Here is a 27,425-nt window from a genome sequence, read left to right as displayed (position 1 = left end):
TTACCCATGATTCCCCACAACTCCAGCTGCAGGAATAGGCTGCTGCCCGAACGGATGAAGGATATTCATGTCAGGTCGGGTGCGAAAAAAAATTAAAGGACTCAGGCCCGAGTTAGCTGTGGTCGGGTCGGACTTTAATTTTATACCTGAGCCAGGTTTTAGGCTATACTACACTAGTTTTGAGTTCACAGTGGCTGTAGTTCAATTTGAAATAACCCAGGGACCCACTGGATTCATTTGAAGCTGTGTGTGGGATCTTTCAAACATTATGATACATTGTTACTTTTGCTCAACTCTGATTTGTTCACAGTATTTATGAAGCCTGCATTAGAGTGGCCTCTGCACAAATGACCAGTGTTTATTTAGCTGTATGATAGCAAACCTGATCTCTGGGCTCAATCATCATTTCAAGTGTCAAATTACTAATAAGCAGCAAACCCTGACCACAATTTTAATGAGAGTTGTCCGATTTGAGCAATTCAAAAATTGGACAATACATTTTGGAATACAGATTAGTCCATATAAAACTACTTTGGGCTTCTTACTGAGGGAAATGGAAGTCCATATTCTACTGCAGATTTTATATTTTTCTCCTCTTGGTGGTTATGGGTGATTAAGTGAATTATTTTGCAAAATTCTGGATGACCATTTGATTAATATGATCAAAATTGCAACAAACTTGATTTCCACCCGAGGAAACATTGGAGCAGGACAAGGCCATTTAGCCCCTTGAACCGGTTTTGCCATTCAAGGAGATCGTGGCTGATCTGCACCTTTTCACCATATAAACTAATTTGCCCATATCCTTCAATACTTTCAGTTAACAACTTCTACTAGCCTCTATGTGTAGAAATGTTCCCTAATTTCACTCTTGAAAGGTCTGGCACTAATTTTTAGACTATGTTCTCTGTTCCTAGACTCCCCAACCAACAGAAATAATTATTCTCTCTCCATCCCTATGAGTTCCCCTTAATATCTTAAAGACTTTGATCAAATCAAGAGCGTATGATAAATTATTAATTTTCCTTGGTCTCAGGTCCTAATTTTTTTTTCCCCAACTCAATTTTCGGGCAGTTTCATAACTTCACTTTTTAACATTTACTCTTACTGAAAACATGTCACTGAAAATGATTTCCTGTGTTCATATAAGATTTCATAAAACAAAGGGAATTTATACACACTCAAACTGGGCAGTATTATCAAATACTGGTTATCATGCTAATACAGGGGTGCCAAATGCTGCTTGATAAATATCCTGAGTTTCTTCTCAGCTTTAGTGAGGTTGGAAAGCAAAGCAACTCACCCGCTTCTGGGCAACATTATTATGTTAATCTCGCCATCTTCAGTCCACGATATTTTTTTATCCTGCTGCTTGTTGCAGATAGGGCTGCTACCTGTTTCTCAGTTCAAAACTGGACAGGGTACATTTAAAATCATTTTTGCAGACACAAAACAGGTCTGCTCACAAATCTGTATAGTATGTATTTTTAAAATGTGTGTGGTTGACTCTTAAAATGCCCTCTGAAATGGGCTAGCAAGCCACTCAGTTCAAGGGCAATTAGGGATGGGCAACAAGTGCTGGCCTAGCCAGCGATGTCCACATCCCACAAGTGAATAAGCAAAAATGGCATACTGGAGTTCCGGTTTTTCAGTCTCAAAATTACTTTAGGATTAGATTTTGCTGGTTAATTTAAGCAGTTTTGTCAAGCGAAAAAAAAACTATCAAATTAAAACAGAAGCCATAAACAGGTTTAAAATATCCTCCTGCCCCCCCATCCACAGTACCCGCTCCTTCCACTGGCTCTATTTGCTCTCCCTCAATGGTCAACTGATCCATACCTCACTCTTGTACCCCGTTCTGCACTGCTGTCCCTCAGCATCTCTTCCTTCCTCTCTCTACCTGTACCACTCCATCTCACCCTTGCCTCCTCTTTCCCTCTTTATTTGCCTCCTCCTTTCCTTTCCTGAGCCTTCCATTCCCTCCTCTCCCACATTGCTTTCAGTATTCTCCCACCCACTAACACCACTTGATCTCAAAAATTCAAAGTGATCTTGATTACATGTGTAAACACACAGATTAATCAGATTCTTTTGAGTTTGAACTATGAACACTTATATAGCACATTATAATATCTCAAATATTCAAAGTACTTTGCACACAACTACTTCCTTTGAAATGCCGACCAATGTTCAGTGGGTGGATGTGTGGATGCATGAGGCAACTAATGACGCACAAACAGCAATGAAATGATTGACGAGTTATACTATTTTTGGTGGTGCTTGATGGAGGGATGCTTGTCAGGATGCTATAAAAGGTTACTGTTGTTCTTTAAATTGTGGCATGAGACCTCCAACATCCATCTGAACAATCAGACCAGGTAGACAGGCTATTGGTGCAGTACCACATCTGAAGAATGGCCCCTCCCATGAAATGTCTCGGCTTTAAATTTGGTGCTCAGGTCCTGATGAGGCTCGAATCCACAACCTTCTGACTTTTACTCACTGACATTAAAATTGTTCCGCTGTGCAGAAAACTAGATCATAAGAAACATCCCAATCTTGTGTCCAAAGTGTACTGCCATGTGGAATTTAATATATTTCAGCTGCAGAACATGCTACAATTCAGCTATGCTAAATTACTAGCACATTCCTATGCTAATAGTTTACACAATTGCACAGAAATCATTTTAGACTCAGATACGAGATACAGAAACAATGGTACCTATTTATTTTGTTGACACTGTTAAGTCATAAATGAGCGGACATGCAGCTGCAGGTAATAATAGTGCCTCAGTTCGCTTACAGCATTGCTGCTACTAATGTCTAGGCTGTAAAGTAAATAGAACAGCAAATGGACTGCAAGAGTTCTGAAGAAGGGTATAACACTGCAATGGAGTTTCCTTTCTCTTTGTTGTGTTCCCAACTTTTCTGTTTTCATTTCAGATTTCCAGCATGTTAGATGAAATGCAATATTGGGAAATGTAAGGTGATACATTTTGAAAAAAAAGGAAATATTTCCCTTAAATGGCAAAACTTGAAAAAAAGATCTAGGAGTTCAGATACACAAAGTTGGAGAAAGATTCAAGATCCCAACTTTGGTGAAAAGTGGCAGAGAGCAACGTGAATTTGTAGAGCACCTCTGACAGGGGTAACATTCCACGACACTTCATAGATGACAAGAAATTTAAATGGATGCTAAGCCAGAAACTAGAAGAGGTAACTAACTTGGTTGGAGAGATGGGTTTAATTTGAAGGGGGAGAAGCAGAAATGTCTAGGTAGGGAACTCCAGAAATTGGAACCAAGGCTGCAGAAGGCTCTCATACTAATGAAGAAATGAAAGGAAGAGAGAGGGTATAAATAGAAGCCCAGAATCAAAAGGGGTTTATAAGGCTGGAGCAACCTGCAGAGATAGGGGCAGAGAAGACCATGGAAGGATTTACAGACAATGATTGAGGACTTTAAACCTAATGCAAAGAATGAAAGCAAAGTTCTCAGATAGAAAATCATCAATTAGACCGCAGTTGGAACATTGACCCAAAACAGGAAGCACTCACTTGAGGAAAGGACTCAAGGCCATAGAGAGAAATACAGAAGAAACTCGCTGAGATGATAACAAGGATGAGAAGGTTTGATTATCAGAGACTAGAGGAAATAAGGTCAAAATTATGAGCTGTTTTGATATGGAAAGTCAGGAGCTATTATCACTGATAGGCGAGTCAGTAACTGGACGGCATAAGATTCATGAAAATCGCTAATAGAACAAAGGGAGAAGTTAAGAATGTTTTCTTTTTTAAATAAAGGCCAGTTAGGACATGAAATTTCCGACAAGAAACAGCTTGATCCTGGAGGCTGGAATACCGCCAATTTCAGGCGCTGAAATTACCCCATTAATCACTGTGACTCACTTCTCTTCCAAATGCACAAATGAGGCGAGTCATAGTGGCTTATGGGGCAATTCCAGGGAGCCAAGAGTAGCTGCATTCCTGTCTCCAGCACGAACAGAGGTTGAAAGAGCTGATGTCCATGCAAAAAGTGGAGGATTGGCATGTTACAAATGTCTACACTATGTTGGGAACATAAATATGGGCAAAAGAGCTTAATAACAGAGGTGAGGTGAGAGTGACTGCCCTTGACATCAAAGCAGCTTTTGACCGGGTGTGGCACCTAGGAGCCCAAGTAAAATTGAAGTCAGTGGGAATTGGGGGAAAGCTCTCCCCTGTTTGGAGACATACCTAGCACAAAGATGGTTGCAGTTGTTGGAGGCCAATCATCTCGGCACCAGGACATCGCTGCAGGAGTTCCTCATGGTAGCATCCTAGGCCCAACCATCTTCAGCTGCTTCATTAATGACCGTCCTTCCATCATAAGGTCAAAAGTGGGGATATTCGCTGATGGTTACACAGTGTTCAGTACCATTTGCAACTCTTCAGATACTGAAGCAGTTCGTGCCAGCATGCAAGATCTGGACAACATTCAGGCTTGGGCTAATAAGTGGCAAGTAACATTTGTTACCACATAAGTGCCAGGCAATGATCATCTCCAACGAGAGAGAATCTAACCATCTCCTCTTGATTGTCAACAGCATTACCATCGTTGGATCCCCCACTATCAACATCCTGGGGTTACCATTGACCAGAAACATAACTGGATCAACCATATAAATACTGTGGCTACAAGACCAGGTCAGAGGCTGGGAGTTCTACTGTGAGTAACTCACTTCCTAACTCCCCAAAGCCATCGACAAGGCATAAGTTAGGAATGTGATGGAATTCTCTCTACTTGCCTGGATGAGTGCAGCTCCAACAACACTAAAGAAGCTCAACACCATCCAGGACAAAGCAGCCTGCTTGATTGGCAACCCAACCACTACTTTAAGTATTAACTCCCTCCACCAGCATACAGTGGCAGCAGTGTGTACCATCTACCAGATGCATACAGCAACTCACCAAGACTCCTTCCACAGCACTGTCCAAACCCAAAGGACATGGGCAGCAGATGCATGGGAACAAGTTCCCCTCCAGTTACACACCATCCCGACTTGGAACTATATTGCCGTTCTGTTGCTGAGTCAAAATCCTGGAACTCCCTCCCCAACTGCATTGTAGGTGTACCTACATCACGAAGAATGCAGGGTTTCAAGAAGGTGGCTCACCACCCCTTCTCAAGGATAATTAGGGATGAACAATAAATGCTGGCCGAGCCAGCGACGCTCTCATTCCATGAACAAGTAAAAGGAAATTGGTTTCAGGAGAAATAGAAGACCAGAAACAGTGTTAGAACCAATGTTGCCAGTTCACTTAACAGATCAAAAACCACACAGTGCCTAATTTTTAAAATCTATAAGGCAAGTGATTTGTGAATTTACTTTTTGGTCGATCAGTAGCATAATCAGGTGAAACTAAGGTCCAACGTGATCAGATTTGACCTTAGTGATCATGGGGACCAAAGAATGAAAAATAGTCTGCTGGAACAAATAGACAAACCAGAGTTTCCATAATCAAACATTGATTGCTGGAGCATATAATGTGAAGTTTACACTGAACTCCTGTATGTTGGAGTTCCAGAGCCTGAATAAGTTCTGTACGAATTTCGATCTGAGATTTTCCGAACCCAAGAAAAAGGAGCAGGAATAGATCACATGGCCGCCCGAGCCTGCTCCGCCATTCAATACGATCATGGCTGATCCTCTGCCTGAACTCCAGTTTCCCATCTGCTTGCCATATCTCCTGATTCCCTGAGACCAAAAATCCGTCTATCGCAGCCTTAAATAGATTCAATGATGCAGCATCCACAACCCACTGGGGCACAGAATTCTAAAGTTTCCCAAGCCTGGCAGTGAAGAAATTTCTCCTTATCTCAGCCCTAAATCATTGGCCCCTTATCCTGACACTATGCCCCCATGTTCTCGATTCCCCAGCCAGGGGTAACAACCTCTTAGTCAAGCCTTTGCAGAATCTTGCATGTTTCAATGAGATCACCTCTCATTCTTCTAAACTGCAGAAAGTATAGACCCAATTTACTCAGCCTCTCGTCCCAGGACTAATCGAGTGAACCTTCGCTGTACTGCCTCCAATGTGAATATATCCTTGTTTAAATATGGAGACCAAAATGCACACAGTACTGCAGTCTCACCAAAGTCTCACCAAGTGTAGCAAGGCTTCCTTATTCTTGCACTCAAGTCCCCTTGCAATAAATGCCAACATGCCATTAACCTTCCTAATTGCTTGTTGTACCTAATCATAGAGTGATTTACAGCACAGATGACGACCATTTGGGCGATAGAGTTCATGCAGGCTCTCCATGGAGCTAAGCAGTCAGCCTCACTCCCCTGCTCGATATGCGTAGCCCTTCAAGTCTACTTCTCTCAATGGCCATCCAACTGCCTCTTGAAGGCATTCATTATCCCCGCTTCCACCACCAGTCTGGGCAGCGAGTTCCAAGTCATTACCACCCGCTGCATAAAAAAAGTGCTTCCTCATATTCCCCCTGCATCTTTTGCCCAAAACTTTCAATCTGTTTCCCCTTGTCTTAGTACTATTTGTTAATGGGAATGGTTTTTCCTTGTCTAACTTTCTAAGGCTGTCATAATCTTGTACACTTCTATTAAATCCCCTTTGTTCGAAGGAGAACAAACACAACTTTTCCAATCTAACCATGTTACTAAAATCCTCCATCCCTGGAACCATTCTGGTAAATCTCCTCCGCACCCTCTCATGGACTCTCACATCCTTCCTGAAGCGTAGTGACCAGAACTGGACACAATAGTCCAGTGGGGTCCAAGCCACAGCTTTATAAAGGCTCAGCATAACTTCCCTGCTTTTAGAAAACAGAAATATAGGAACAGGAGTAGGCCATTCGGCCCTTCGAGTCTGCACCACCATTCAATACGATCATGACTGATCATCCAAACTCAGTACCCTGTTTCCGCTTTCTCCCCATATCCCTTGATCCCTTTAGCCCCAAGAATTATATCTAACTCTTTCTTGAATATATGTAATGATCTGGCCTCAAATGCTTTCTGTGGTAGAGAATTCCACAGGTTGACCATTCTCTGGGTGAAGAAATCCCTCCTCATTTCAGTCCTAAGTGGCTTACCCCCTTATCCTTAGACTGTGACCCCTGGTCCTGGACTCCCCCGCCATCGGGAACATCCTTCCTGCATCTAGTCTGTCCAGTCGTGTTCGAACTTTGTAGGTTTCTATGAGATCCCCTCTCATTCTTCTAAACTCTAGCAAATACAAGGCGAATTGACCCAATCTCTCTTCATACGTCAATCCTGCCATCCCAGGAATCAGTCTGATGAACCTTCACTGCACTCCCTTCATAACAGGAACATTCTTCCTCAGATAAGGAGACCAAAACTGCACACAATACTCTGGATGTGGTCTCACCAAGGCCCTGTATAATTGCAGCAAGACATCCTTGCTCCTGTACTCGAATTCTCTCGCTATGAAGGCCAACATACCATTTGCCTTCTTAACTATCTGCTGCACCTACATGCTTACTTTCAGCGACTGGTACACAAGGACAATCAGGTCTAGCTGCACCTCCCCCTTTCCCAATCTATCGCCGTTCAGATAATAATCTGCCTTTCTGTTTTTGCCACTAAAGTGGATAACCTCACATTTATCCACATTATACTGCATCTGCCATGTACTTGCCCACTCACTTAACCTGTCCAAATCACACTGGAGCTTCTGTGCATCCTCCTCACAGCTCCCACTCCCACCCAGCTTTGTGTTGTCTGCAAATTTGGATATATTACATTTAATTCCCTCATCTATATCAATATATATTGTGAATAGTGGGGTCCTACCCCACTAGTCACTGCCTGCCACTCAGAAAAAGACCTGTTTATTCCAACGGTTTCCTGTCTGCCAACCAGTTCTCTATCCATGTCAGTACCTTACCCCCAATCCTATGTGCTTTAATTTTGCATGCTAATCTTTTATGTGGGACCTTATCGAAAGGCTTTTGTACACTATGCCTCTACTTATGAATAAAATTTAATCAACTCCAGTAATTCCTATATTTCTACCAAAAATATTTTCAGCTCACTTATGTCAATTTGGTTGAGTGGTAGCACTTTCACTTCTCAAGTCAGAAAGCTTTTGGGTTTAAGCTCCACAGCAGGATTTGAGCACATAATTTAGGCTGACAATTAGGTATAGTACAGAAGAATTGTCGTCTTTTGATTAAAACATTAAACAGAGGCCTTGGCTTTCCTCTTGAAAGGCAGGGGAATTCCCCTGGAATCCTAGCAAATATTTATTCCTCAGATCCACCAAAAACTAATTAATTGGCTATTCATCTCAATATTATTTATGAGACTTTACTGGTGCTGTGCTTGCCAACAAAAATTAATACATGTCAAAAGTAACACAAAGCTCTTTGAGATGCCCATGATGTGAAAGTCGCTCTAAAAATTCAAATTTAACACCTCTGTAAAACGGACCTAATCTATTAACACAAGCCATTAACTATTTGACACTTGATAAGCATACTGTATTGTCAACTTGGTCTTAATTAAACAGCTGAAAAGAAACTTCAATGACAACTAGTATTAACAAACCATACACAGCTCATATAAAAAAAAGTTGAATAAAGCTGAACTTTTAAACTACAACATTTATTTCAATACAAAATGGAGGAAAAGTGAGATAACTTTGTTTTTTTGTCTCATCCACCCAGAGACAACCTGCTTGCATAAATTTCTGTTAATCTGATGTTGCCTTCTTTTGCCTCCTGGTTCAATGGGTAAGCCAAATAATTTGCCCCCGATTCCAACATTGAGATGAAGCTATAGAAAAACCCTAAACCTGAACACTGAAACATTGCAGTTCCGACATGACGCATGCAATTAATGTAGCCGTTTGCTGCAGGGACCACTCAACTTTCTTGGCAGCCAGTTTTAAAGTAGAACATACATTCAGCTGCCTGGTCATGTACAGAAAACTGAACAAAGTTCCATAAGGAGAAGGCAAGGACGGTACATCTCCATTTGGCTTAATATTTTGTGAAAGCACATCTTTACTCTGCTTCTCTCTCCACAGATGCTGCCAGACCTGCTGAGTATTTCCTGCATTTCTTGTTTTTATTTCAGATTTCCAGCATCCGCAGTATTTTGCTTTTATCTTTACTTCAAGTGTTTGAATCATTCCTTCACATTACTGATTATACATCTAAAAGTTATCCATTGCAAATACTGGGTTTTATTTTTGACTTGAGAAAGCATACATTTGTTAGTCAATTTCACCTGTCTTTTGTGACTGGAAACCCCTGAAAAAAATGAATCATCTTGACTTACTGCATCAGATTAATAGATTTCCACTGCACCACAATTTCCTGATCTCAGTTGCACTTATCGGGAAGTATTGAACACAGTGCTTCAAATAGGGAGAGGGGGAGCAAATCTCCATAAACTGTATTAACAAATATGTGCCCTGTTTAGAATGGCAACCATCACCAAGGCAGATACCAGGAGAAATGATTAGTCTGTTAAACCTATTAAATATCCATTTTAGAATAAAGTTAATGGGCAGATTGATCTAAGTACTCCAAATTAACTACTGTACTATGGAAGACCTTTAACCTCAAAATTAATAACACGACTGTTTAGTTTCTTTTTTGGATGAAGTCAGAAGAAATCAGTTACAAATGTATTCTTTTGGGTTGTAAACAGAACTCCGTTCCTTATACAAAAACCTCAATTTTAAACCAGCAAAGCAATTTTAAAAAAGGAAATCAAACATTTTAAACAAGTAGATTTGCTTCTCCAGCAAATATTTAGTTGCAATGAATTATTAATAGATAACAATACCAAAAGTCGAGCTTGCATTATAATTAAGAATATTAATGATAAGTAATTAATAGATAGTGATGAACATTGTGCTAATGAACGATCCAGTGTTGGATGAGTGACTGGTCCTACCTGTGTCCTGGCGGAACTGGGTGAGTGTGGGGATATCGATGATGTAAGGTGCCAGCCTCGGGTCGGCCTGGCCCAACGAGATGCTGTTGGTTCCCTTGGCCACCGCCGTTCCGTGCAACTGCTGGAGGCTGCGCTCGATGTGCTCGCTCACTCGGCTGCTATAGGGCCTCCAGCGGCCCGACTCGTCTTCCCATTCCCACACTGTGACCAGCGGCCCGAGGCCTCCATAAGCGGCGGACGCTTGGAAAGGAGCTACGGTGAAACCTGAGCCACTGGCACCTTGGCCTCCAACAGCTCCCCCTCCGCTTCCATGAGCCGAAGCTGCCATATCGTCTTCTCCGCCCGGAGTTAATGGTGAAGGGGGGGGGGGGGGGAACAACGCCGATAACTTTCCGATCGAAGCTCCTCCCTCCCAGTGTTTTCCCCGTCTCCAGGGTGTCACCACGCATGCTGCATCCTGGGAAATATAGTTTCTTCCGGTAAGCATTGCCAGAAGTTTAATATCCAGTGTGTCAGCTCAGAACTACAAATCCCATGACGCCCCGCTCCGGTCAGCACCCTCTGTTGACGGCTAGTGTCAGGTGCGAGAGTCACAGCTGAACCAAGAAACGAAACTTGGTGATAACTTTTATTTGTTTCATTGTAATAGTGCAAACAGGCCAGACGAGATTTAACTACGCAGGGGATGTAAACCAAGAAAATGAACTCTGCAATTATAAAGAATAAGAAAATATTGGTAATGCAAATCTATAAAAGCAAAAGGCATTACGTTTAAAAAATGTACAGCAGGTTAAGGATTGAAAAAACGACCTATTATCTGTTTTAATTCATGATCTTGTAAGCGTTGTTTTGGAGATGTAAAATGGATTCAGGGTCATGTTGTTTGATAATCTAATAAATGTAACAAGGCTGATGGAAAACTTTGTATTCTGAATACAACCCTTATGGTAATTACTACAATAGTTGGATTGGATGCTGCGTTCACGAAGCGCATGCAGACTAATTCGAGGGAGAGCAGAGGGATCTTCATAAGTCTAGTCTGTTTATGTAGATACATACTCTGGTACAAAATATAGAACGGGGAGAGAGCGAGGGACAGGTGCTACCAGTGTACAGTTACAAATAATTCTCATTCGGGGCGAAATCATTGCGACATTATTCTGATACAAAGACGTTTCTGTGATTTTGTTTTTAAAAAGCTAAGTTTATCCAGCATAATAAAAGTAAAATACTGCAGATGCTGGAAATCTGAAACACAAACAAGAAATGCTGGAAATACTCAGCAGGTCTGGCAGCATCTGTGGAGAGACAAGCAGAGTTTTTTTTTTCTGTAACTGTTTATCAGGAAACGGGTTAATGTTTTATCCAAGTGGATTTTGTTGCAGCTTTGTAATAAGTTATGGCCCATCACCTCACCTTTCTAAAGTGGTGCTCTGTTCATCCAAACAGCTTGATTTTTCACTATTAAATCATTACTAGAGCCATATACAATTCAGACATCTAGTTCTGATGAAGGGTCACTGACCTGAAACGTTAACTCTGCTTTCTCCACAGATGCTGCCAGACCTGCTGAGTATTTGTAGCATTTCTTGTTTTTATTTAAGATTTCCAGCATCTGCAGTATTTTGCTTTTATCTTCATGCTGGTCCAAGTTGTCTTAAAATCTCATTTGTTCCTGCTTTTGTAATGTAGTAAATGCAGCAGCCAATTTGCATGCAGCAAGGTCCCACAAATTAAAGGCCTGTTCAGGTCAGGAAAAAAAAAAACTTGACCGAACCTGACAATCACATCGGACCCGGACCCGAGCCGGCCCGAGTCCTTCCATTTTTTCCCGAGCCTGACCCGACCACCGGAATGTCCACTTTACCTACCTTCCGATTCCGAATCCATTTCTTTTTAAACAATCTTTCAAGTCCAATTAATACTGTGTGTCCGACCAACCCGGGCCTGACCCGAGCCCGAAAGCGCGACCCGACCCGAACCGTCATCGGGTCCCGTCTGGTTCGGGTCAGGTAGCAGGCCTTTACCACAAATAGAAATGTGATAATGACCAAATATTAACTTTTGTTAATGATGAAGAAAAAAATTGGACAGAACAGAGAGTATACTGCTGCTCTTTGCATAGCGCCATGGGATCTCTGACATTCACCTGAGAGGACAGAAGAGGCCTTGGTTTGACATATTATCTGAAAGACAGCACTCCCTCAGTATTGCACTGGAGTGTCAGACTAGATTATGTGCTCTGGAGCAGAATTTGGACCCACAACCTTCTGATTTAAAGAAGAGATTGCTACCAGTTGAGCCATGGCTAGCACAGGCCTATGCCTTGTTTGCCCTCTCAGGTGAATTATAAAGATCCCATGGCTCTCCTGATGTCCTGTCCAACATTTATCCCTCAATCACAGATCTACAGAATTTTTACAACGTGAGGCCATTTGGCCCATCATGCCTGCACCAGCCCTCCAATTGAGCAGTTTACCTTGATGCCACTCCCCCACCCCAATAATCCTGTACATTATTCCTTTTCAGATAACTAATTCCCTTTGAATGCTTTGATTGAACCTGCCTCCACCGCACTCTCTGGCAGTGCATTCCAGATCCTAACCATTCACTGCGTGAAAAATTTTTTCATGTTGCCATTGCTTCTTTTGCCAATTACCTTAAATCGGTGTCCTCTCATTCTTGAACTTTCATGCGTGGGAACAGTTTTTCCCCTCATGATTTTAAATACCTCTTATCAAATCTCTTAGTGTTATTCTTGGAGAAGAGAATGCTAACAAAAAAAATTCATTTGTTATTCATCTCATTGTTTGTGGGATCTTGCTGTATGCATTTTGGCAGCCACACATTTACCTTAGTGACTACAGTCCAAAAAGTATTAATTTGGGTGGAAAGTGATTTGGCATGTCCTGCACATGTAAATAACTAAATAGATACAGTTCTTTGATGATTAGAGTATATAAAAATGTCAGGATGAGAAAAAAAAATCAATTTTATACTACAAAGAAATACTCCAATATGCTAATCTTTTCTATTTGCTAATCCTTCCCTCCCTCCAGGAATAACATTTTATTTGATCTTCATGTTGAGGAAAAACTTAAGAATTGCTTGGTATCTTAAAATTTCATAATGGAAAGCAATACAACCTTTTACTATTCACATTTCAATACCTATTTTCATGAGTCAAGGATGAAAATCCCCCAATGGTGTTGTCTGTGGAGGTCAGGCAGAGTGAACTAGAAAGGGATGGTTTTGGCAAGTAACTGGCTGAGGCACAGCTGAGCTATCAAGGGATAGTAACCTGATGAGCTCAAGGAAACTTGGGCAAGACAGTGGATGAAAAAAATTAACGGCAGGGTGTGAGGGCAAGAAGTAGAGAGCAGTCTGAGAAAGAATACTTGGAACTTATCTCATCTTCCACAAAGTTACACCAAAATGGCTATGAATGGAGCTTCAAGAAATAAAGCTCTGCAGAGTCACCTGGGGACCACAGCCCATAACTACAAGCAGACACAGCAGTTTTTTTTCTTTTGTCGCTGTGAAAGAATAGGCGTTAATGTAACATGAGTATTATGTGGCAGCTCTAACATTTAAAATCCAACCAGTTTCCAAAATGTCTTTTTTCCTCAGCTGGGATTCCCACACCATCTCCCCCACCACTAGAGGGGGCCCTCAACTGTGTCCACCCCATTTCTCACACTTGCACCCTTGCCCCTTTTCCTCCCTCCCATATAATAGGGTCTCCCTTTTCCTCACCTAACATGCCAGCTTCTGTATGACATTTCATTCTGTTCATTTCTCAAAATTCTCCCACAATGGAGATGTACCATGTTTCCTATACTCTCAGGCAGGCCACAAGTGGATGGAGCGCAGTGCTGCATCTCCTTGCAGAGAGCAGCATCAATATTGGCAATGTATATGTGGGAGGTTGGAGGTTAATATCAGGAAGGTAGGTGAAATTTAAAGATTTTTGAATCAAAAATGTCATCTATTTTTAATCAAAATCCAAATATAATTAATTTAAATGTACAGAGACTGAAAATTCTGGACACACTCAGCAGGTTAGGCAGCATCCATGGACAGGAACATAGGGGTAACTTTTTAGATCAATGACCTTTTGTCAGAACTGGATAAAATTACAGATGAACAGCTTTAAAGCAGGTATAAATCCAGGGCATCAAGGGAGGAAAAGAACAAAAAAAAGGTCTGTGATTGGGTGGAGTACAGGGAATGATTAAATGACAGAGGTCTTGGTGCAAGGCAAAAGGAAGTAGTAATGACAGAAATTAAACAAAAAGAAACATCCTGTGGATATGTAAGTAGTTACAGAATAGCAGAGGGGAAAGGAAGCATGGAAAATTTGGCTTCCATGGTCCAGGAATGTGGCAGAAGAAAAGCAGGTAGAGCCCGTAGGCCGTATACTGATAAAGGATCCAACCCAAGCAACAGCTCACATCTTTCCCATTCGTGTATTTATTTGATATTACCACACCTGCTGTGGGAAAGAAAATGGAAGTGGTGGTTATGGTTTAAAGTTCTGAAAGTCAATGTAAAGGCCAGAAGGCTGCAAAGTGCATAGTAGAAAGGTGAGGTGCTGTTCCTCGAGCTTACAATGAACCTCATTGCAAGAGTAGGAGGCTTAAGGACAGAGATCAGAGTAGGAGAGGGACAAAAGAATTAGTGACAAAGCAAGCAACCGGAAGCTCAGAGCCACAATTGCAGATAGAATGGAGGTCTGCATTTGCTCTACCCAATGTAGGGGAAACCACATCGATAGCTGCAAATACCATATACTAAGTTGGACGTACAAGTAAAACTATCTTACCTGGAAGGACCGTTTTGGTCTCTGAATGGTGGCAAAAAAGGTGTTGAAACTCCTTTGTTTGCATGGGCGGGTGCTGAGAGAAGAACGGGTATTGAGGGTGATGGAGCAGTGGACCAGGGTGTCAGAGGGATCTGAATGGGGAAGCGAGGGAGTAGGAAGATGTATTTGGTGGCGGAATCATGCAGAAAGTGGCGGAAAATGAAGTGTCAAATGCAGAAGTTGGTGGGTTGGAAGATGAGGGCAAGGGGGATTCCATTATATGGGAAGGGGAAAATGGGTAAGGGTGTAAGTGTGCGAAATAGGAAGGACATAATTGAGGGCCCGCATTAGTGGTGAGCGGGTAGGAATCCCGGCTGAGGAAAAAAAAAGACGTTTTAGAAACTCTGGTAAGGTAGGTGGCATCATCAAGCAGATGTGATGGAAAAGGAGAAACTTCCGCCATTTAACCATCTGCTGTACTCAACTGAAAGACCTCCTGTTTCCTTTATCCTGGCTTTGTACCTACTTAAAACTTGTAACATCTTCCAGGTTTGACAATAGGCTATTGAGCTGAAACGTTAATCCTGTTTCTCTTTCAACAGAGGCTGATTGATTCCCAGCATTAATATTTTACATTTCATGCATCCAGTATTTTATTTTTTCTTATTTAATGATGGTGGCCTTATCATCTTCTTCTTTGGCCTCCTTGTCTCGGGAGACAATGGGTAAGCGCCTGCAGGTGGTCATTGGTTTGTGCAGCAGCGCCTGGAGCGGCTATAATGGCCAATACTAGAGTGACAGACTCTTCCACAGGTGCTGCAGATAAAATTGGTTGTCAGGGCTGTTTCGCAGTTGGCTCTCCCCTTGCGCTTGTCTTTTTTCCTGCCAACTGCTAAGTCTCTTCGACTCACCTTATATTATGTTATATTAGCTATTGGGAATTAAAGAGCTTTAGTTTGCTGCAATGAGTTTAACATTTATTAACAGGAATTTAACATTTTTGCACCCAGTGTCATCATAAAGCACCTCAGGTCAGGTACAACATAGGTTGGAAAAAAAACTGGAGTTCTCAATGATATGGAGAGGCAATGTCCACCTGATTAATCTAGGCTGGACCCAAACCCAAGTATCTTTGTTATTATTTTTACCAGAGAATATGGAGAGAGTAATTGCTATAGTTTTTGCAAGAATATTGAGAAATTATTGAAGCTAACATATGAATGGGTAAAACGATTAGAATTTCACATTGGCCACAAGTGAAGTACAATATCACTTGGTACAGATGATAGGACATTATAATCTCTGGAGAGTGGAGCTTATGCTTTTGTTTCTTCTGCTGGGGCACAGCCTGTTCAATCATGCTCCAGAAAGCAACTTTTCCAATCTCATCAGAGATGGGCTTGGGAATACAGACAAGAACATTTGACTTTGCCAATGGGAACGTATGAACCAGTGCTCACTTCTCTTCTCCCCCATTCATTTTGCCACTCCATTGCATTGGGTTTGCAGACTGTCACTTCGCTAAAACCATTTCCATTGTTATTAATTTCGAAGTAATTTTAGTCACACACCTATCCTGTAATACTGAAAATGGAAACCGATGCAAAATATCTATTTAGCTCATCAAAACTGTTGATTTTGTCTGGCACAGAAATCAGTCTTTCAAGAATTGAGAAGTAAATACCTTACACGATTAAAAACATTTAATTTCAGTATTAAAACTAGATATACACTTGAAAAAAGTTGTCACTTTCATTGTCCCTTTCCATAATAGCTGATATTTTACAAAATTGAAGTACATATGCTGCAAACTATTACAAAATTCAAAATTAGTTTAAACTAAGCTCATTTGATAACAGAATTTCCAAAACACTAACTTTAATCACTGACATAACATCCAAAAGTTATATTCAAGCGCACAGTTTATTTATAATATATTAAACATTTATATAAATCAGAATCTAAATATTTGAAAGTAAAACAGATAAACCATCACTACCTCTTTGCTTGGTGAAAACCAGAATCAGTGGTTTCTGAGGAAGCAATTTGACAGTTGGAATATTTTGAATTGTGTTCTCAGTTCATTAATTAATTATAAGCCTAGTCTTCTCACAGCAGCTTAATACTCAAAACACCACCTAATTTGAGTAGATTTGGATACAGTTGATTCTGGACTGTGAGCATACTTAATTTATCACTTCCCTCACTAATAAAAGCCTTGTTATAGCTCATGTGCAAAGTGCACTGGTAGACAACTGCATCAAGGCATGATTCTGATCCCATAATTTCCCCCAAAAGATGATTTCCTGATTTTGGTGTGATTATAGGGGCAAGATCTGGAGTATGGAGCAGCACAAAGTCAGAAAAAACAGCTGACTACTCTAGTATATCTCCAATCAAATATTTATAAGGCAGACTGGCATACCCATTGCATCCTTTATTTTTAAAACCAGGCCACAGCACATGGAGATGGGTTAAATAACGTAAATAGCATGTTTTTCATAGATATCCCAAAGATGAGTTTATAGGAACATAGGCGGCCATTCAGCCCATTGTGATCTCATGTGCTTGATGCTTCAGAACAGTACATTTATGTAGGAACACCTTGAAAGCTCAGTGCTATATCTAAGAGCTCTTTTCCCAGTGCCTCTTGTTTCCCTCCGTGGCTGAACTCTTCTGATAGTTCCCTAAAGGTACTACATATCCGCCTTGACTTGATGTCTTGCCTGTAAATGCCATGTTTCCACTTATATCGTGCATCCCCACATAAAGCAATTAAAGATCTCCTTGGCAAATGGATGGCTACCTCTACATCTTTGTAAGAGACTCGCCTTTGACTTGTGTCACTAGTCCTTTTCACACTGCAGGTGTCTGTGCAATGAACTGGAGTATTCTCTCCATGGAAATTAAAAATGCTGTCTGAATGACCAGTTACTGGATCATAGGACTGTGCATTGCATACCATGTCATTATGATGTAATTGTATGAAATCCTCTGAGTCACAAGACATTGATAATATGGTTTCAGACAGAAGATTTACACTGACCAGACGCTTGCCCCACAGCCACCAGTCATCAAAGTGTGGGTCAATGGCAGAGCCTTGTTCTGGTCTATAATCCAAGTTACATTGCTCCACAGGAAGAAAGTTTCTCAGCATGGGGTGTTGCATCATTCGGTCTATGAGAAGATGGCTGAAGCATGGCAGGCCACTGAAACTTCCCACTTTCAACTTGTGCTTTTTAAAATTCACCTTTGGACCATAGTCCTGCATGTTGACAAAGAAACAGATGAGTAATATTGGACGAAAAAAAGATTCAAGAAAATTAAATACAGTATTGCTAGCAATTACATAGTTATTTTTGATTTTAATTTTTTTCATAAAACCATTGTGGATGAAATAGCAGGGAAAATAAAAAAGCCAATTTTCACAGGTGTAACATCACAAGGACAAAACAATACAAAGCAGCTTTAATCGATATCCTTGAGATAAAAATGCTGTATTTCTCCCCAAATGAAATGCACCAAGTATTGTAAATCAAATTATTTATATGGAGCGAGTGCTGCAGTGTTGCAAGTGCCATCTTTCAGATGAGACATTAAACTGAAATGCCTATCTGCCCTCTCAGGTGGATGTAAAAGAACCAATGGTACTATTCAAAGAACAGCAGGAGAGTTCTCCCAGTGAGACAACATTTAGCCCTCAACCAACGTTACTAAAAATATTAATTACTGTTTTGTGCAATCTTGCTGTACACATACTGTCTCCCTTGTTTCCCTGTACTACAATAGTGACTACACTTTAAAAAGTATTGAATTGCATGTGAAGTGCTTTGGAATGCCTGGTGAGGTGAAAGATGGTATATAAATGCAAGTTTTTTTCTTTCAGATTGTGGCAAACATCATGATATGACAAATACATTAACGTGCAACTCTAACTACAAATCCCTTCACTTTTTTTCATTTATCTAGTCAGTTCCGCTCACAGATATTTATTAGATCACAATGCCAGCCATGGTCCACTCGTCAAATTCTTTAAAAAAAAAATCAACTCCCCATGCAAGTTTATCTCTAATGTATTCTGATTAAGAAATTCAAATATTCTTTTCTACAAACTGATCCCAGAAAGGAACTATACAGATGCCAATGTGATATCAGGAAATAACATTTAGGGATTTAAATGACATCCAAAATAAGTTTCCAAATAAGACTCCAAATGGAGTTTACTTGTTGTTGTCTATCTCAGTAACTCCTTCAACTTAATTACTTATTTAAACAAAAATATTCAGCAAAAAGAAAAATGAAAGCTCAATGGAGTGCTTCTAGTTAGGTGGTGTGTTGTTCAATGTCATGCCTCATGAGATTGAAGATATCACAGAACCCAGGAAAGCCAACTTCCAAACCAGGAAACCTGGAATGATCAATGCAAGTATGAGTGCATGTCTTTAATTACAATGTTGTTGTTTTTAAAAACAAAAAATAGTGGCCGGTTACTTTAGAATCCTAAGTTGCATTTGTATTAGAAAACACCTTGTAAGTCACATAAACCACATAGGTGGCAGTACCAAATACATGAGAAACTATCAGTTCTTAGTGTAACTGGGAGGTGTGGCGCAGGTTGTGCCACAAAGTGACAGGAAGTTGGTTTGTGCCATTCTGAGAGAAAGCTAGACTCTGTCGAACAGGAAGGAAATTAAATAATAATGGTTACTACTTCTTGTCACTCATAAAATAATTTAAAACTGAATCTGTCATTTACATGAAAAAAGTGCTGTAAACTGGATGTATAAATAGTGTTCCGATAGTGACCAAGATATCGCATGATTTTCTCTGCAATTGGAAGCCTAACCTGTTTCTTGCGCCCAGATTGTGAGGGTTTCCACTTGTCGCTATCCATCAGGTTCACCAGCTCTGTTTCCTCCTCTTCATTCACAAAATTGTCTGATAAAAATACACCAGGAAATGGAAAAGTCCAGCCATTTAAACTAGAGGAGTCATCCCCCACTGCCAAGCCCGATGTGGGATGGTACGTGAAGTGGTGTTTTCTCTGTGGGAAGAGTATTTGACAACAATGTGTGTCATTTCTTTCAGAGCACTGATAAAATATCATTTAGCACACTAGCACAGCAGGTAAGGTTGCTAATTCATATACATGCAATAAAACAGAGACAAGATTTTGACTGATTAGTATAAAAGAAAAGAAAAAAGGTCTAAAAATGTAAAAAGCTGAGACACTGGGAGAAGAAATAGTGTATAGCCACAATACTGTGGCCCTGTGTCAGCTGTTTTGTTACCTAGAGGTGCTTAACAGAGGTCAAATGCCTGGCTTGGTGTGTTATGTTGGGAAAGTACTAAGATGGAGGGAGCCATTAAAATAACTTGTAAAATATTCTGTGGAATATCTGAAAATGTATACTGCATTGTAAGGTACATAAAGGAGGGGCATATCTCATTGCTCAATAGAACTAATAACATTACCATTTCATACCAGTAATTTAAAATATGCTTAAAATGGAGTAAACACTGCTACTACCTCATCAGAATAGACATTATGAATTTAGGTGGTGTGAGGGCACTTGATCTATTTAAAAAAAAACATGTCATGGGATGTGGGTGTTGCTGGCAAGGCCAGCATTTGTTGCACATCCCTTATTGCCCTTGTCAATAGAATGGCTTGCTAGGCCATTTCAGAGGGCAGTTAAGAGTCAACCACATTGCTGTGGGTCTGGAGTCACGTGTAGGTCGGACGGGTAAGGACATTAGTGAACCAGATGGGTTTTTACAACATAATAATAAAAGCAAAATACTGCAGATGCAGGAAATCTGAAATAAAAACAAGAAATGCTGGAAATACTCAGCAGGTCTGGCATCTGTGAAGAGAGAAGCAGAGTTAACGTTTCAGGTCAGTGACCCTTCATCAGAACTTGTTCAGAAGTTCAGATGAAGGGTCACTGACTTGAAATGTTAACTCTGCTTCTCTCTCCACAGATGCTGCCAGACCTGCTGAGTATTTCCAGCATTTCTTGTTTTTATTTTGGGTTTTTACAACAATTGATATTCATGGCAGCATTACTGAGACTAGCTTTCAATTCAATATTTTTATTAATGAATTGACTTTAAATTCCAACTGCCGTGGTTGGATTTGAACCCATGTCCCCATGGAATTAGCCTGGACCTCTAATCCAGTGACATTATCACTACGCCACTGTCTCCTGATTACAGCTGGAACTTTCTTCAGTTCAACATCTGCAAGACTGAAGCCACTCTGGTTGGCTCCTATTAGAATTTTGCACCTCAGCCACCATTTCCAATCTCTTCCCATCATATGGATCAAGTGCCCTCACACAAAACCTGACACTGAAAGTTGGTGACCTAAGCCATACTTTAAACACATCTAATACATTTCCAAGACCACTTATGTCCACTTCTGTTCAAAATCATGAGGGGTCTAGGCAGAAAAGAGAGAAATTGTTCCCATTGGCAGAAATGTTGAGATTTAAGGGGATTGGCAAAAGAACCAAAGGTGACATGAGGAAAACCTTTTTTATGCAGTGAGTGGTTATAATCTGGAACGCACTGTCTGGTGGTGGAGGCAGATTCAATTGTATTTTTCAAAAGTGAACTGAATACGTGCTTGAAGGGGAAAAAAATTGCAAGGCCGGAGAGTGCAACCAGCTAAATTGTTCTTGCAGGGCCAGTATAGACTCGACAGGCAGAATGGCCCCCTTCTGTGCTGTAACCATCCAATGAATCTATTCCATACACAAAGCAATCCATTCTGTAGCATGCAGCCCTTTATCCTAGCCCTAGTCTGCACACACATTGAAACCAACCTCCATTAGATCCATTTCCCCAATATGTCAATCTCAAGATCCCCATGCTCATTGTTAAATCCCTCCATGGCCCAACTCCAATCTTATCCAGCCCAATTCCCAGCACATCCTCCCCTACTCCTTTCCCTTCCATCAAAATAATCCCCAAAACTTACAACTTCTGTGCTTTTCATACTCCTTAATTTCTCTTCTACTGGATGCCCACCACTCCTTGGAAAATTTAGCTGTATAGAAGGTCTTGTTCTAAGTAAATTGGAATCATAATATTCTAAGTAGCATTTGCGATGGTGGCAGAGAGAGGTTAAAACTTTATAAAATGGCCAGAGCCAAAACTAAACATTTTCTCCATCATCTACATGGAAACCCGATGTGCTTGACCGAAACTCGGTCACCTCCCCTGACCTGTTTTAATTGTCCAGTCAGCCCCTACTTTTCTCTGGGAATGGTTTACTAGGGTTAAGATCGTATATCAGTCGTAGTAAATGGTGCATACCCTAACCACTTTTCAGCTGCTGTCTGACCTGCTCTGAATTTCCACCATTTTCTGATCTCATTTCAGGTTTTTAACATTGCAGGGTTTATATTAAACCGAGTCTGTGCCAACCATCAACTACCCATTTATATTAATCCTATACTAATCCCATATTCCTACCACATCCCCACCTGTCCCTATATTCCCCTACCACCTACCTATACTAGAGACAGTTTATAATGGCCAATTTACCTATCAACCTGCAAGTCTTTGGCTGTGGGAGGAGCACCCGGCGAAAACCCACACAGACACAGAGAGAACTTGCAAACTCCACACAGGCAGTACCCAGAATTGAACCTGGGTCGCTGGAGCTGCGGTGCTAACCACTGCCCCGCCGGATACTGGCGATCTGAGATAAAAATAGGAAATGCTGGAAGTACTCTGCAAGTTAGAGAGCATCTGTGGAGAGAGAGTTAATGTTGTAGGGTTTATATTTGTTGTTCTGGCCTCTATCTCTGAGTCTATGCACTCATCTATTTATAAATCACTTTTCACTGCCCGGATGCCAAAGTTTAACTCATTCTGTTCCCCGATGTCGCCTCTTACCCGCTGGAACTTGGCTAACGGTTCAACTGGGCGCCCGCCCCGCTCACAAATCAGACACGAACGGATCCCTTTGCAGCCGCAGCTTGGCCATGCGGTATTCTCCGCTGCTATGGTCACTCCTCCCTCATACTCACAACCACCACCCGACCCTACATGGGCCGCCATCACAGCAGCCGCGTCACTTCCCGAGGGTGCAATCTGCTGACGCTCGAGCGTCCAGCCAGCGAGCAGTACGCGGGTGCCAAACACCGGCGCTCGAGCGCACAGACAGCCAAGAGTACGCAGGCGCCGACTGTCGGTGCACGAGCAGCTGTTGTGAGAGAATTGGGCCTGCATTCCGCGGGAAACTTTCCACCGGATCCAACTCGGGGAAAGCGGCGTTAGCGACAGTAACCGGGTTAACAGCGGTAATAAGGCGGTGGTAACTATCCAGGCCGCCAGAGAGGAGCGGCCAAGCGCGGTGAAAGTTAGTGCGAGGTGTCTGCTGTGTGTCGGTTAGCAGATACTGCGGAGCATGGTTTAAAGCAGTGCGGGTTGAATGGCAGTTTGTGGTACACTGCACGCCTGGCTCATTTAAAGATGTAATAATACCCACCGACAGATAACCCCGGGAGGTCCGGTACCAAGGCACCTGTTTCAGCAAGATGTGCTCCGGTTCGGTGAGACTTTGCCCATGTGTCTGCGAGGGAAGCTCCCCATTACTCACTTGCTTGGTGCCTCTGGCCGGAATCATGCACGTGGCCAGTATTTAAACACTTGTATTTATATAGCGCCCTTCACATCCTTTACAGCCTGCGGAGTATTTTGGAGTATCTTTTTCTTTTCTTTTGGGCCTCCTTATCTCGAGAGACAATGGATACGCGCCTGGAGGTGGTCAGTGGTTTGTGAAGCAGCGCCTGGAGTGGCTATAAAGGCCAATTCTGGAGTGACAGGCTCTTCCACAGGTGCTGCAGAGAAATTTGTTTGTCGGGGCTGTTGCACAGTTGGCTCTCCCCTTGCGCCTCTGTCTTTTTTCCTGCCAACTACTAAGTCTCTTCGACTCGCCACAATTTAGCCCTGTCTTTATGGCTGCCCGCCAGCTCTGGCGAATGCTGGCAACTGACTCCCACGACTTGTGATCAATGTCACACAATTTCATGTCGCGTTTGCAGACGTCTTTATTGCGGAAACATGGACGGCCGGTGGGTCTGATACCAGTGGCGAGCTCGCTGTACAATGTGTCTTTGGGGATCCTGCCATCTTCCATGCGGCTCACATGGCCAAGCCATCTCAAGCGCCGCTGACTCAGTAGTGTGTATAAGCTGGGGGTGTTGGCCACTTCAAGGACTTCTGTGTTGGAGATATAGTCCTGCCACCTGATGCCAAGTATTCTCCGAAGGCAGCGAAGATGGAATGAATTGAGACGGCGCTCTTGGCTGGCATACGTTGTCCAGGCCTCGCCTGGAGTATAGTCACTTGATAAGTAAGAAAAGTCTCATCCAAATAATTTCCGCGCTGCAAGATCCCAGAAGCAGCAATGTGATAATGACCAGATAATCTGTTTTGAGTGATGTTGGCAGAAGGATGAATGTTGCCTAGGTCACTGTGGAAAACTCTCCCGTTCTTCTTTGAAATAATGTCATAGGATCTTTTGCGTTCACATACAAGAGCATATGAGGCCTCAGTTTAATGGCCTGGATTTTGCTCTGCTAGTTACGGCGAGGCTGTCAAAGCTCACCATTATCACTGGATAAAACTGGCAACAACTTCTGGAATCTGTATATGCACAATTACATTCGGAAACCTGGAAGTTGCTGTCCATGTTGCCCTGCTGCTCCACAGGCTGCAATGTTACTGTCTTCACAGATGGAATCGGCAAAGAAATCTCTGTTAAGGTGTAAACTTATGCTAATTACCTGCTATAATTGCACTAAAGACCCGATGAATAACTGAAGCCTTGATCTGTTAGGAGTAATTAAATTTGCCGCTGAACATCCTCTCTTGCCCTGAAACATTAATCTTATAAATATGAAGTTTTATTCCTCTAGAAGAAAATTAATGTTGCAGACATTTTTTTTTAAATCAGATAATTTTTTTTAACAGTTTTTGTATTTTGCCCATGACTTTCTCTTAATCCCATGTGTATGACCTAATCGTTATTTTGCTTCCTCTATGTTGATTTAAATTTGATTGATATTTCCTGTTTTTTACTTCTTGCTTTGCCTTCTGTGAGGGTTTTTCAGTCTGATTGGTAGAGCAGCTTCCCTGCTACTTAGCCGGTTCACAGAGGCTGCAGAATTCGAATAAATGCCAGAAAAGTAGAAATCTCCTCTGACATGCCCGCTAAAAGTCTGTGGGCAACTGTATGCGAGACGAAAGCTGTTCCTTTGCCGCTCATTGGAAAATCTAGGCCATAATCTGATTTGAAAGACTGCAACTCTGACAGTGCAGCACTCCCTCCGTACTGAAGTGAGGTGTCAGCTTGGATTATGTGCTCAAGTCTCTAGAGGTGAAACCATGCCCTCCTGATTAGAGTGCTTCCAAGAGTGCTGTCAACTGAACCACGGCTGACGGCGTTTATCTTTATTATTAGATTTACTCAACACTAAACACATTTACAACATCATTTGGTGTTGTATTGCCCCTCTAGCGAGAAAACAAAATCATCCTTTATCTTAATACCTTACTATGGTTACATGTAACAAAACAAAAAAGTTTATTTGATCTAAAAACAAGAAATGCCGGAACCATTCAGCAGGTCTGGCAGCATCTGTGGAAAGAGAAGCAGAGTTAATGTTTCGGGTCAGTGACCCTTCTTCGGAACCCCAGTTGTCTGGAAATAATAGGAGTTTCTGTTCTTTAAAAATGCATCCTTTGAAATTTATTCATTTTCATACTGGGAGCGCCTTGATCTTGTCAAATAGTTTTGGCTAGGCTTTGCTTTCCAAACTTGCCACCAGCACTATGGTATATTTGCATTCTGTTGCACAGACCTCAGTGAGTGAAGGAACAGAGTCTGAGTTGTGATTTTGTTGATTTTCCCCAAAGGATAGAAAACAACAATTTCAAGAATGGCCAAGATCACAAAAGAACTGTTGCTTGAAAAAGGAATCCCAAAGCACTCCAAATTGGGACAGATCAAGAAAATCAAGTAAGAAAATTGATGCAATATTACAATTTTCTCATAAAACACCTAGATTGGAGTGCATGCAAAATCTATCATCCATTCTGAAAGTAATTTGTATTTCTTATATACATCTATGAATAAAGACCACTATCAATAAATGAACACCATCTTAAAGGTGCTTTTTCTGAATTTGTTTCACTGTGTTAAAATGGTCAGGGTAAATTATGGTAGTATGTGTAATTATGAGATGACTTTCAGCCTTGGACTAATTTAACAGTGGCTAATCATTTATGTCTGGTCCCAGCATTTTTAAGTCTATGTACAATGCAGTATGCATTGTTACATAGCTGGCAGTAGGAGGGTGATGTTAAACGGGCACTAACCTGATACTTGATGTACAAAGCTCTGGAACAATTTACTGTTACTTTGCAGAAGAATAAATTGTCTTTGTGAATGTATTTAATGTAACAGTGAATCGTAAAATGTGCAACTATGATCTACTGGATTAAAGCATATAATCTGTATCAGCAAAGTATCATGTAAAATAGGAACTGCTTGTGTAGAACCCAAACAAATTACAGTGATATTAATACCTCAGTCAAAGTATTTCTTTTAGATTTAATCCAGTCCATTTTCTTTCCCATTCCGTTCAGTCTTTCCAACTTGCAATTGAAAACAAGAGATTTGGATCCAAAATTATTTTCCCAGTTACAGAAGTTGGAAGAACTGGATGTGTCTGGAAATCTGCTGACAGAAATTCCAAACAATCTGGGACTTGTCAATCTGAAGCTTCTCAATTGTGCTAATAACGATATCGAGCAGGTTACATCACTGAAGCAGTTTAAGAATCTTGAAGATCTCAATTGTGAAGATAACTTATACTTGACAGTAAGTGATTGAAAACATATTATAGAGTGTGATCAAGCTAGCATCTTTGACATCATTAAAGCTGTCTAGATTTAATTAGTGGAGCATTCTGTTTCCAGATCCATATAACACAGTGCTAAGAAAATATTAAGTTTTCTACTCCCTCACTTCATGGCACTTTACATTGTCAAACTAATCAGAGTAGACAAACAATCTTCTGACATCTGGATATCTCTTGAGTCTGTCTTTAGGAAGTGAAGAAGAATAGTTCCAGGATAATTCTGTCAGGAGAAATAATCCTGAAGGCAGGGTCAAGATTAGGCAGTTTCTGTAAATTTTTCTGCTTTATCAACATCTTTATCTTGTTAATGGCAAACAGTGAACATCTAAAGACAGAATTTGCTGTGAACTGAAGCTTGCACCCTTTTGCATATTGTGTGTGGAGTTATGTGTCCAGAATTAACAATTGGCTCCTAATTGCAGTATGTAGTAGTCGACCTGAGATATTGTTCCACATTCTCCTGTTTACAAAAGGTGACAAATACTAAACTTTTAGACCAAAATCTGCAGGTTAAAATTAATAGATTAACTTACAGGTTGAATAATATGTAGAAGCAGTGAGACTCAGCAAAATACTGGAATACTTAATTGTTGCACAAAAACAGAACTTTCTGAAAGTATGCAGCAAGTTAGTCAGTATCCGTGAAACATTGATTCTCACTTAATAGAACTTTGTTTAAAACGTTTAAAACTCGTGCCTCCAAGCCTGTCACACTGCTACTCTGAATCACTGCAGTGAGACATAACA

General features: G+C 41.2%; 3 protein-coding genes across 11 annotated transcripts in view; 1 reads left to right on the top strand and 2 right to left on the bottom strand.

The window, feature by feature from the left end:
- Positions 1-10,548, bottom strand: part of dtx2 (deltex 2, E3 ubiquitin ligase) — a 66,724-nt gene extending 56,176 nt beyond the window's left edge. The window contains exon 1 of one of the 2 annotated variants that reach the window (XM_068010140.1): positions 9,933-10,548. In XM_068010140.1, the coding sequence (XP_067866241.1) occupies positions 9,933-10,419 (487 nt within the window). In that variant the 5' untranslated portion in view covers positions 10,420-10,548. The remainder of the gene's footprint in view (positions 1-9,932) is intronic. The other variant, XM_068010141.1, reaches the window with a different exon arrangement.
- Positions 10,549-16,421: 5,873 nt separating this feature from the next.
- On the bottom strand, positions 16,422-23,366 carry alkbh4 (alkB homolog 4, lysine demthylase). 3 transcript variants are annotated; one of them, XM_068010137.1, is made up of 3 exons: positions 23,240-23,366; positions 19,583-19,780; positions 16,422-18,001 (listed from the first exon to the last, which is right to left on the bottom strand). In XM_068010137.1, the coding sequence occupies exons 2-3, from the start codon at positions 19,628-19,630 to the stop codon at positions 17,327-17,329; spliced, it is 723 nt and encodes a 240-aa protein (XP_067866238.1). In that variant the 5' UTR covers positions 19,631-19,780; positions 23,240-23,366; the 3' UTR covers positions 16,422-17,326. The 3 variants fall into 3 exon arrangements, with proteins under 3 accessions (XP_067866238.1, XP_067866237.1, XP_067866240.1); XM_068010136.1 differs by lacking the exon at positions 23,240-23,366 and adding an exon at positions 22,645-22,995; XM_068010139.1 differs by lacking the exons at positions 19,583-19,780; positions 23,240-23,366 and adding an exon at positions 22,645-22,995.
- Positions 22,839-27,425, top strand: part of lrwd1 (leucine-rich repeats and WD repeat domain containing 1) — a 51,625-nt gene continuing 47,038 nt past the window's right edge. The window contains exons 1-3 of one of the 6 annotated variants that reach the window (XM_068010131.1): positions 22,839-23,051; positions 25,677-25,774; positions 26,404-26,638. In XM_068010131.1, the coding sequence (XP_067866232.1) occupies positions 25,695-25,774; positions 26,404-26,638 (315 nt within the window). In that variant the 5' untranslated portion in view covers positions 22,839-23,051; positions 25,677-25,694. Of the gene's footprint in view, positions 23,066-23,584; positions 24,107-24,459; positions 24,519-25,671; positions 25,775-26,403; positions 26,639-27,425 lie in introns of those variants that run through there. The other 5 variants (XM_068010130.1, XM_068010134.1, XM_068010133.1 and 2 more) reach the window with 5 other exon arrangements.

The sequence above is a fragment of the Heterodontus francisci genome, chromosome 30 (genome assembly GCF_036365525.1).
Source record: "Heterodontus francisci isolate sHetFra1 chromosome 30, sHetFra1.hap1, whole genome shotgun sequence".
In the NCBI taxonomy this organism is placed as follows: domain Eukaryota; kingdom Metazoa; phylum Chordata; class Chondrichthyes; order Heterodontiformes; family Heterodontidae; genus Heterodontus; species Heterodontus francisci.
This window is presented reverse-complemented; position numbering and strand designations above follow the sequence as displayed.

Bases quoted from the DNA above. Each gene is read 5' to 3' on its own strand.
- alkbh4 (XM_068010136.1), bottom strand. From the start codon at position 22,980: ATGCAGGCCCAATTCTCTCACAACAGCTGCTCGTGCACCGACAGTCGG. The intron at 19,781-22,644 runs GTAAGAGGCGAC...CTCTTCCCACAG, and splicing joins CGTTAGCCAAGTTCCAGCGG to AGAAAACACCACTTCACGTA. The intron at 18,002-19,582 runs GTTAGGCTTCCA...GTCAACATGCAG, and splicing joins AATCTGGGCGCAAGAAACAG to GACTATGGTCCAAAGGTGAA.